Here is an 11,715-nt window from a genome sequence, read left to right on the forward strand (position 1 = left end):
TGACATGTCTTGCACGGGATTAAACATACAATTTATACATGCTATAAAGAAGTAAGCAGGAAGGAGTGCAGAATATAAAGCATACATTGAACAGGACAGAGTTTAGACATGCTGAGCAAAGAAGTAAACATGAATACAAGTTGAACTCATAACTGATGAACTAGTGCAGGAATGAAACACATAGGGTTTGGATTTCAAAACTTAACTAGAGACATACCAGTTGAAGAAAAGGGTGCAGAATATAAAGCAGATAAAGTTCCAATATCTAGCCTTGACTTTCAGCTGGCTAGATCAGTGAGTATCACAAGTAGCAGAAGAGAAAGAGAACTTAGAGTGTAAGTGTGCTTTTGTGAACTAATGTTCTGTCCTTAGAAGTGAGAATAAGAGGGAGTTATAGTAATCAAAAGCTTAGCAAAATAAGGTAAGGGGTCAATTAAGTAGCAATTAGAGAGATTCAGGGAATCAATCACATGTAAAAATCAGCAAGTCTTCCCCTTAATCAAGGGATAATCAAATCAATGGTAAAAGCATACTAGATATTTAAGGAAGAGAATCAAGTAAGGTTTGGGTATAGAGTAGGTAATTAGAAGTAAATGAACAGAAGTTTCAATTAAGGTAACAATCAATAAAGATCAGCAAATAACAAATAAGGCAATGGGAAAGCTAATTAGGGCAAAGGGTTCAATCAAAAATAGGAATCAAAGTTTGTTAAGGAAAAGAGTTCAAATCAAATCATGGAATAAGAATTTCAGAATAGTCAAGGAGAAAATCACGTATAGAGTCACTAGTTTAGTTAAAATAAGGTAAGAAATAAATAGTCAGGATTCAACACGTAATTTTAACAAAACAAATAGTTAAATCGACACTGATTCAAGGAGAAAGATATAGGTCTTAACATGAATAGTCAGGATGAACACAAGCATATAGAATCAATGAAAGGTTGAACTAAGAAATTCAGTAGAGGCATATTAGGACAAGAAAATCACGAGGAATCATAAGAACCAAAGCAAGAACACAATCAGTATACCAATACTCACAAACCAGACGAAGAGTGTTAAAAATTAGGGCTTTTAGTACAAGCGAGTTAAGGTTTACAAATTCAGTCAAAACACATAAGAAGTAGAAGATTAAATACTCAAAAATCATCAAACATTTTGTAAAAGAAATTTCCGGAAACTCTAGTTTAGAAAAAGATGAAATCACTTGAAAATCATACGATTCTTGTAAAGAAAATTTACGTTTCTTGTAAAAAATCCCAAGGTTGTTGTAAAACTCATATGAAACAAGTTCAAATCATCTCATATCTGTATAGATCTAAGAGGTTCAGTAAAAGAAATTAGGGTTTCGAAGAGAACAACACAGAGGTGAAGAAACATGCTTAGAAACCCATAGATCATAGTCAATATAGGACGATCTTTCTTGGAATCACACTGGAACGACCTGAAACAGGCGAGAAAGGGACCATAGATGCAAGCCAACTGACCCTGGTCCCTTGAGGACCATGGAGATGGCGATACCAACGTGAGGGAGGCTAATAGAGGCCTGGGGGGTGAGAGATCACCAGAGATAGCCATAGACGAGTGACGATTAGGTTTGATTAGGGTTAGGTTTGAGAGCGTTTGAGAGAAGAGAAGGGTTTCAGGGCGGCGAATGGTATAGAATGAAAGGGTTTTGGGGGAGTCGTTTGGTTTATTTTAGGAAGGGTTGTTTGTGGCCGTTGATCTCTATGATCAACGGTCGAGATTGAAGGGGTTTTGGGGCCGGATCGGGTAGCAGAGTTTGGGTTGGGTAATTTGAATTAAAATTGGGCTGGTTATTGGGTCAAGATAGGGCTAAAAATTGAAATAAAAATAGGCCAGATTTTAAATAGCCACTTTAATAACTATATAATTTATAAAAATAATGAATGATTTCCAAAAAACATTTTCGTGTGCTAAAATGATTTCAAATAGTTGTTTAATATTTTAAAAATATAAAAGACCATTTTATGCATCAATAATATAATTATGCATTAGTAGGGCTATTATTGCAAAGATGTGCAATTTAGCCTAAAAATATAAATATAATTACAAAAAAAAATGCACTAAAAATATTTAAACACTATTTTGGAATAAATAAAGAATTCAAATGACTAAATCATTACCAAAGTAATTTGAAGGATAATTATAGAATATTTTATAAATAAAAGAGAAGAAATAAATTGATTTGGAGCTTTTAAAATTATGGAAAAATTATAAAAATGTTTATGCATACTTATAATTGTATATGTGCTATTTTGAAAGTATATATATATATATATATATATATATATATATATATATATATATATATATATATATATTAAAAATATATGGGGAAAATTGGGTATCAACAATGCCTTTACTAACGAATCGACAAGCATGGCGAAAGAATTGATGGAATTGGGCAGCAAATTGTGGTACCATATCATTGCCCCCTTCGATAAAGTTTCTCCAAATATTTTCAACAGAACAGATTCAATTTCATCATCTTCTAAGTCATTTCCTTTTATTGCGCATCTATAAGAAGTGACATGCTCATTAGGATCATTGGTTCCATTGTACTTGGAAATTTCTGGCATGCGAAATTTCTTTCGAATGGGCTTTGGAGCCACACTTAGTGGGAAAGGTTTTTGTACGAACTTTTTCGAATCCAAACCCTTCAGAATTGGGGGTGCCCTCAGTATTTGATCAACCTAGGAGTTGTACGTTTCTACTTTGTTATCATTAGCCTCAATTTTCTTTTCTCCTGATTCAATCCGTTTAGTGAGCTCCTCGAGCATCTTCATGATGGCAGGGTCAGTTCCTGATCCATTATCGTTCAATTTCTCTTGTACAGGTTTGACTCTATGAACAACTTCCTGTTATGTATCGAGTTCGATTTTGCTTGGTGTTCGATTTTGATTTTGGAGTTGCGCTATCGCAGCTTGCTGAGTTTGAAACATGTCGAATATCATTCAAGGCTAATCCCACCTTCTTCACCATTCTGTGTGTTCTGATCGACTGCCCGGGCGTCTCTGCGGACGCTATTTTCAGGACCGGAGCCTAAATCTCCACGAATGGCGACTCGAGAACTGACATCGACTGAATCTACGGCATGTGGTACATCGGGATTGATTGGAGGTACTCCATTTCCCGGGGCGACCATGTGCTCGTTCTCACCATGAAGACCAAGGCCGGTATCTGTGTGAGTGGGTACTGCTTGAGAGTTTGACATGTTGATTCCTGAAATCAAAAACACTTATGAGAACAAGTGTAAAAGCAGTGTGTGTTATGAAGGTTAATATTAAGCAATCACTATTATCCTTAGCCCCACGATGGACGCCAAACTGTTTACCCTAAAAATTGGATAACAATTAAACTTATAATGTGGTTTTAAGGATACGTGATTTCACCTAATACCAATGGATAAACGTAAAGATAAGTGATGTGAATTGACATTAATATAAAGTAAACTAGCATTTGGACAGTGCCCTCAGGCTAATAAACCCTCGAGCTTGCCAGAGTAAGAACAACTAAAGAGCAGCAAGTTGATAAACAAAAGAAAGAAATATTTATATTGCTGAGATATTCGTGAATGTAAGGTGTTTACAAATGATGGGAACTCCACTTTATATACTAGAGGAATCCTAATTATGGTACAATTTGAATTACGGAAGTAAATTCCATGATTGGTACAAATAACCGCCCTTGATTTGATCTGTTCCAGGATTTCCGACGTGATCTTCGACCGGTTACGGATATCTCGCCTTTCCGTTATTGCACTTCACTCGAAGTCGGTCATACTTAGTCTTGATTGATGCTGGCCTCAATCTCGACAGACACTTCGATTCTTGAACTCGACACCTCGTCTTCGTGCTATAGCCCGATCCATTACGAGGCTGACCCTCGACGTGATCCCCTGGTCTCGATTAAATAGCAAAATTGGGCAAGCCCGATTTTAACCGTATACAAGGATATTTCTGATTGAGTCACTAGTTTTGACTGGAGGGGATGGAACTGTGAAAGAGCAACTGATGGCCTGGATGCATAAATGCTAAAATCATAACACTGAAGATGAAGTTGATAATCTGACTCAGCTAAAATCTGCTCTAGCGAAATTCATTCCCTTGCCAAAGCCAGCTCTAGTCCAATGGCACTGAAATAACTGTTGTATGATTCAAAAATTGAAGGTACCACAATTGATTGTTATTATTAGTCTTACGATACGTGAACCTCTATCGATGAATATAAACTTTATAAATACCAAATAGACATTATTTAAAAAAGAAAAATGTCCAAATTTATCCTTGAATTAAACGAAAGTGTCTAGATATACATTTCGTCAATAGTTGGGGTCAGATGCGTCCTTATTATTACAAAAGTGGAACACAAGCATTAGTTGGATTTGATTAGCATGGCTACGACGCCCCCATGTGACCAACTATTCATGGAGGGATATCTACACCATTTCGCAATGTTTAGGAGCAAATTTGACTCATTTTTTTTTGACTTCCATTCACTATCGTTCATCTTCCAAAAAGCCACCTCACACAGTCACCTTCTCAGCAAAAAATCCTTCTCCACCGGAAAATCAATGCTTCGAAGCCCCCTTTTAGAAACAAAGCCAAGCAAAGAGGAGGCAACAAACCCCTCCGTCTCTCTTTTCTCGCTCCACCACCAGTATACAACAAAAAGCCTTGGCCCTTCACATCCATTACATGGCAACACCATAACCTCAAATCATTCACCACCAGTAGACCTCTATTGGTTCCTCACAAAAAAAAAAAAAAAAAAAAAAAAAATCTGAACCGCCATCCATATACTGTTGTCCCAATCATTAATAGTACATATGACCTCACATAACAGTTGAACCTACAGCAACAGAAAGAACTGGAGAGGCTGTAAACTTCAGTAGCTGGACTATGTTTCTTAGCAATTCGCCAGATAACTTCCGAAAGTTTAGCCAGCGAGAGCCAGAACTTAATGGGTAGTAGAGTGATTGGTGATGGTTAAATAAGACACGTGCGAAACAAGCAAAATTAAAAAAAAAAAAAAAAAAAAAAAAAAAAACAAGAACTGATCTTTGGTCAATCTACGGAATGAACTTACACTGCTGTGAACTGACTCAACATAGAAGTCTCTCATACATGTAGTTATATACATTTTGCTAAGTAGGTACTAAAAATGTGCATAAACAATAAATAGGACAGTTGAAGAATTCTAGATAAGCTATACATAGGTTACAGCTCATTTATAGTTTTGATATATTTCACATCAGCTGTGGTATGACGACAAACTGAGGAAGCTCTTCTTCAAGGAACAAGGAAAGTTTACACCTCCGGAATATCATCTTTAGTTGACATCGTGGAGAAACTGCGGAGTTTAGATAGTTCAGGAGATAGTTCTGTGCATCTAGCCGTACAGTCTTATGCGAGTTGTAATGGGCTCCCGGCATAAAGGACATGTTGTTATTGTGACACCACACTCCTTGCATGTCTGATTCAAAAAACGCAAGGCAAGAATTTTGATAGCCATTTCTCCGTCATGAGTAAGAGCTGTAGGTAATCTAAAATTCAAATGCTAATAGCAAAAGTTAGATGATACGTGCTAGGAGAATCCAGAACATGAGAATCAGTGGCAGCATGAGTACTAGGACAATTGAAAAGCACTAAACATGGCCCTTTCATCGATCATGATGAAGTAGCCTTACCAAGTGATCTCGAAAGAGCTAAACATTATGATCATTCAAATAGGGCACACATCAAATCTCCTAAGTCATAGGTTAGATGTGCTTATTGTCCAACCTTTAAAGAATGCTTTGGAGTGAATAAGTTCATTAGGATAACCGTAGTCATGCAGTGAATGGTAAATAGAGATAGCTTAATTTCATACAAGTATCTTAATTTCTATTATTCTGGCAGGATATGCATAATTAAGTCGGAAATGTAGGTGAATGGTATTTCACTATGTAAAATGTCAGAATGCCAGTATTCAAGTTTGTTTTCCTTTTGAATAACGTTTGTAAGGAATTCCAGAAAATGATACCCTCACTATTCAGCGACACTCTCAAATGATTTCTTTTAAAGGATTGGATGGGGAAAACCAAAACAAATTGCAAACTAAACATGTCATCTTTGACCACTAACTTCCACCATTTTGTTTACCTTAAAAGACGAGATCCTTATTGTCATCATTCTTTATGGAAAATGGATTGATCTAAGCAACATAATGTTAATGCAATTCTAGAAGACGTGGCCATTTAGACATTCTCAAATCATATACTCCAGTTGACTACAAGCTGAAACTATAGGGTCAAATGCCACATGTAAACATGAAAATATTATGCCTTGGACACATTTTAAGGATTGAATTTAACACTGATAGTAGCTAAATGTCACTTCTATAATCACTTACCAGATGACCACATCCAAAAGTCATGTCCTTTGGGTTTGTCAAGCAAATGGGACAATCCTTAAGGAAAAGGGGAAAGATTATTCAGAAAAATGAACAGATCGAAAGAAATAGACTGTTGTGATGAATGAGTTTACAAGAAGAGCAAGAACTATACAATAAACACTTACTCTTTCTGCAGCTCCAGAGTCAACAGGTTCATAGCTTGTCGGATGCGGCAATGATTTGACTGCACTGTCATGATCAATTACTTCACGAGGAGGAGGAAGTGGCCTTGTACGAGGGCCTCTTTTGCTTCTAAGGAACACATTTTGAAGAGGTTAGGCTTCATGTAGTTGCTTTCTACTTGCAAGAAGAATATACACAAATAGATTCTACTCACTCTCTGAATTGAAGCCTTTGAGTGGCTCGGTACTGAATCGGAATTTCCATGAGTGCGGCAAGAGCAAAGGTTGCTTCCTTCTTTTCCTTCGCTGAACGCTCAGACATGATTTTTGTAAAATTGACGAACTGCAAGTGGATACACAAATAATTAGGAAAACTGAAGTTGATTAGCATCGGAATTTTCATCGCTAGAAGAAGAAATAATCTCCTATAGGAATCCCACATATGGTAGGACTGTGCAAGGAAATTTCCTTCCAGAAAGCTAACCTAATTATCTACACAAGGGGCAATTATACAAAAACCAGCAATTTTAAGTCCATTTTGTAGCATGAGCTATTAGCCTCATGCTTTCCTTCTGTTGAATCTGCTCCACCTGAATCCCCCGATATTCCAAAAGCTCATCAGCTGCTTTACCCTATTTGGCATGACCCAACATGTGTCAAACAGAGGATGAGCTTTCTTTGAAGTCCCTTACATGTAAAGAACCATATTATGTGTGTCTTCAGTAGCAAGAATGACGCCCGTGATTGTCCTGACAAATACAAAACTGACTTCCCTAGGAAGTAGGAACTATTGAGTTCACAATTTGAAGATCGCTTACATATTAAAAATGACGTACAAAAGGATTTAAAAGAGAAAATGGACACAGCATTACCCTGCCAGCCCCAATCCAACACAAATCCTTGTTGTTTTCAATTGAAATTTCTTCACAAATCCTTGTCTTTCTCTTGAAAATTGAAGGAATGAAGCAAATTTATAGACAACTTCCCCTATCTCCTGATAGTCATGCAAGTTTCTCATAACTTTGCAACCCAAAACTATGGTTCCTCTCTCTGTTAGTAAAGTCAGCTACCATTAAATTTTTATTCAAAAGAAAAGTAACATATATCTACTGAAATCTGCTTCAAAACATCCACTCCACCCCAATGTTTATCACAGAGAGAAAATCTTCTGCTATCACCAACCACTCAAATCATCTCCTTTTCTAAATCATTTAGTAGCTTCATGATATCCTTCCATTAGGCCATGACACTTGTTCACTATCCCCTTTTTCTATACCATATATCTCGCCTATCGCACAGCTCCTCCGTGTTACCAACTTATTGTCTTTTGCGAAGGCTTTCCCTTTCTAGCATTTTCACATTCTCACCCTTATGGAAAAGAAGCTTGTTACTATGTTCTATCTTTTCTAACAGATTATAATTCCAGACAGAAAATTGGTTTACAACTAAGAGCAGTTGGGGGAGTGAGGGTGGGGAGTGGAGAGAGTATGAGCACGCCTAGAAGGTGTAAGCAAAATCATTCACAAAAGCATGGGAACCAGCAGCATTTGAAGAAACAGAGCAAAAGATCCCTAAAATTAGCAGTAGCTTTTATTGGGCACAGATGTCACAAGCTGTTTAGAGAAGGTTCCTGCAAATCCCCTTACTCGAAATCAGTTCCAATTCATCCCTCAGATTCGACAATAAATCCCTTTTGTGGTATCTGTTTAGAATACGTGAACCAGCTAGCAATTACAGACTGATAACCTCCAACTGGAAAAGGTACAGTCCTTGTATAGAAATTTTTCCCCAGATATGCTAGATAGACTGGGATCAGGTTAATTCAATTTTTTTGCTAGAAGTAGGGAAAGTAAGAGAAGAGTGAATGAAGACCCCCACGGAGCGATAAGGGATCAATATTCAATGGCAATTATTTCCTAGTCGATATCAACCAAAAGGATAACCAGCAACCAAGCTTGTCAAAAAGAAAAGGAGAGGTATTCTAACATGGTAAGACAATGACTTATCTTAGATCTGTAAGTGCCAAAAGGAAAAAAAGGACCAAAGGTAAACCTCATAACCAAAAAACCATAGCTGTTTAATCCAGAACGAAATAACAAAAATATCCAGAAAAGATGAAGACATGCGAAAGAGATTGAAGGCAAAGCAAAAGAATGTCTTTCAGTCATGCCTGGAAGTTATCAAATGCCCGTTGGGGAATGTTATCATCAAACCGTTGCATTTCATCCCACGGGCCATCTCCAACACCGACCAGAATAATTGAAAGAGGATATTCACTGCATGTAAGCATCTCAAGTCAGGCAGGAGAATGGCACTATAAATCAACTTCCCAGAAAAGGTCACCCGTTTACCTAGCAGCAACAATAGAATTTACAGTAGCCTGTTCTTGAGGGCTAAGGCTTCCAGATGGAGTGTCAGTGCTCCTTGTTACCTGTTTTTTTTTATTTTTAATTTGGAATAACTAGTGGTGAAGCAAGGAAGAAGTCAAAGGAATCAAATTATTTCCAAGGAGATATGAACCTGTCCATCTGCAACAATGACAAGGACATGGTACTGCCCATTATTTGCTTCCACTATATCTATTGCAGTGTTGACTATTGGGGCAAATGAAGTTGGACCTACATGTTTCCCAGATGAGTTAGGATAATCACAAATCCACATTTAGCTTTCAAACAGGAGCATCTCATCTCTGACTGTTCATTTTCTAGTTATTACTCCTTTAACAGTAACTTCCCTGGCGTACTCGACCCTATTTTGCAAACTCGAAATTCACCACCTCATATTTGAAGATAATAAGTGTAGGAAATAAGAGCTAATGTAACATTTGAGAAAAAAAGAGTTAATATAGTATTGAGAATTTATGTAGCATTGGAAAAGATAAGATCATAATCATCAGTTGTTGCTCGTGTACATATAAGATTTGGTTACTGTATAGCCGAGTGCCAAAAACACTAAGCAAATTAAAATAAAAAAAATTTAGTTCCTCCATTTTCTCCAATCAGATTTTCAACAGTATTTCAACAATGTAAGAGATACACTAACTATTAATCAGGAGTTCACTAAAACTATCATAACACAGTTTAAACTTTGTCAATGAAGACACGCATAAGATGGATGAGATGTCCTTATAATAAGATTATGGAACACCCCCCCCCCCTAATAGTTTAAGATACAGAAATGCAGCCAAGCATATCAAATACTGTATACCACATAGATTACCGCTATCCGACCACTGAATAAAGGAAATTCTGAAAGCAGTATTCAGCTCAAACCTGATAATATCAGATAAGGAAGAATTTCCTTATATCTTGCAAGAGCTTCCTCAAATCCATGGCAAGGGCGATGATCAGGGTAAAAGCTAAACACATGCTGATCGTGTGTGGTTGCTGAAATTTACAGAGACAACAACCCATGGTCAACACTATTCGAAACCATCTTGATTGTCTGTGAACAAAATAAGGATCAGAAACAAAAACTAACCATCACCAAATCCAAAACAAGGTATCAAGTTGTCCTCATCAAAAGGAGACAAAGTTCGCCCAATTATAGAGATGGCTTGCTCGTATGGGTTAGCTGTGTGACCAACTGAGTGGAGGCTTCTTCTGTTGAATGAATGTTTTCCTACAACCTTAAATTGTCAACCATTGCCTCCACAACTTGAGACAAACACTAAGACTAATAGTATAGTGGAATGTAGTAGTTCACCTGCCCACTCATTGCTTTTGGTGAAATCAATGCCAAGAATCAAGTTTGACGATTCAAGGCCTGCTTCTCGCAATGCGGTAATAACCTAGGCATAAGTGTATCACTATTTCTGTTATTTATATATTATATTGCTCAAAAGATCAGCTACTGCAGTTCATTAGCAAAGTAAGCAGTAAAAATAGAAACTCCACGTGAACTGATCCATTGTTGACTTTTTGCCTAATATAAGTTGATCTGTCAATTCTAAGTTCCTAACAGGAGAAAATGCTCAAACAATGAAACCAATGCTTTCAGAATACTAGTTGATCTGTCAATTCTAAGTTAAGGGGAAAAAACGCAAACTAGCGATTTTTTGTTCATTGCCATCTGATCGCACCATGTTGTCCACCATGAGGTGTTCTGTGAAACTCTATAAAAATCTGCAAAGAATGAACAAGTAATTAAGAAATCAACCTCATCCAAAGAGTTATAGTTATCAGCTATGTAAGAGGCTTGCTGGTTCCTTTGATAGTTCGCTCTATCTGATCCTCCGTCATGTGATGTAACTTGAGCTCGATAATTAGAATCCGTGGAGCTTTCTGCATAAGTCGTAGGTTGATGTTGAGGATTGGAGCCAATTTGATTTCTTACATGTTCTGGGCTGTGGTGATAATAATCACTGTGAGCGTCATTTAAGGCAGACTCTTGATTCCCCATTGTGTATGAATATATTCAACGATATTAAGAGCTCTGCAAAGACACTATGATGAGCTATATTATATACCAGTGATTTGAATTGTATTCAAAACTCCATACTAATTAGAAGAGCGGGTGTATTTATCGGTTATATTTGCTAGAACCCAGGAAATTATAAGTGTGCAATCAAAAAACTATAAGTGACAATTCCGGCATTAGATATTCTCATGCTTAAATTGTTCAAGGAACAGTCAAACTTAACAAAATCTAGCAACCCCCCCCCCCCAAGGCAACCGCATAGAAATCAAGAACCAGAAAACACCGGTAAAGAAACATGTAAGCCTATGGAAGAGAGAGAGAGAGAGAGAGAGCAGACCTGAAAGATATCCTGGTTCGAGAAAGAGGAATTTCAGATTCACAGTGAATCTGTTGGCAGCAACTTTTGAGCTTTTTCTGGTACTCCCTAATTTAATAAGTACGTACTTTCCAAGAGTTGTCAGTAGTCAGAGTTTGTCAGCCCGCTTATTAATAGTAGTAGTAGTTTGTTGGGCCGCATGTTTCGAAAATAAGTGGGTTTTTTTAGTTGTTTTCACGCAAATTTAGAAATTTAGCTTTTAATATTTGGGGGTTTTCACGGTTTGACGGAAAATCGATCCAAACTGAAAACTAAACCAATTAAATAAATTGATATTTTTTTTTATTTGGATTGGTTTTGGTTTTAAACTTTAAAAATCGATAATATTTAGTTTGGTTTTGGT

At 37.0% G+C, this 11,715-nt stretch overlaps 1 protein-coding gene across 3 annotated transcripts; it reads right to left on the reverse strand.

Annotated features, from left to right (window-relative positions):
• Positions 1-5,081: 5,081 nt before the first annotated feature.
• Positions 5,082-11,440, reverse strand: LOC104220223 (E3 ubiquitin-protein ligase RGLG3). Of its 3 annotated transcripts, none has more exons than XM_009771049.2 (12): positions 11,334-11,440; positions 10,736-11,011; positions 10,283-10,367; positions 10,058-10,198; positions 9,850-9,963; positions 9,098-9,195; positions 8,929-9,008; positions 8,748-8,853; positions 6,793-6,920; positions 6,581-6,707; positions 6,414-6,470; positions 5,082-5,495 (listed from the first exon to the last, which is right to left on the reverse strand). In XM_009771049.2, the coding sequence occupies exons 2-12, from the start codon at positions 10,976-10,978 to the stop codon at positions 5,412-5,414; spliced, it is 1,263 nt and encodes a 420-aa protein (XP_009769351.1). In that variant the 5' UTR covers positions 10,979-11,011; positions 11,334-11,440; the 3' UTR covers positions 5,082-5,411. The 3 variants fall into 3 exon arrangements, with proteins under 3 accessions (XP_009769351.1, XP_009769352.1, XP_009769353.1); XM_009771050.2 differs by having other exon boundaries at positions 10,736-11,022; positions 11,334-11,436; XM_009771051.2 differs by having other exon boundaries at positions 5,476-5,565.
• Between the last annotated feature and the right edge of the window lie 275 nt (positions 11,441-11,715).

The sequence above is a fragment of the Nicotiana sylvestris genome, chromosome 9 (assembly GCF_000393655.2).
Source record: "Nicotiana sylvestris chromosome 9, ASM39365v2, whole genome shotgun sequence".
Classification (NCBI taxonomy): domain Eukaryota; kingdom Viridiplantae; phylum Streptophyta; class Magnoliopsida; order Solanales; family Solanaceae; genus Nicotiana; species Nicotiana sylvestris.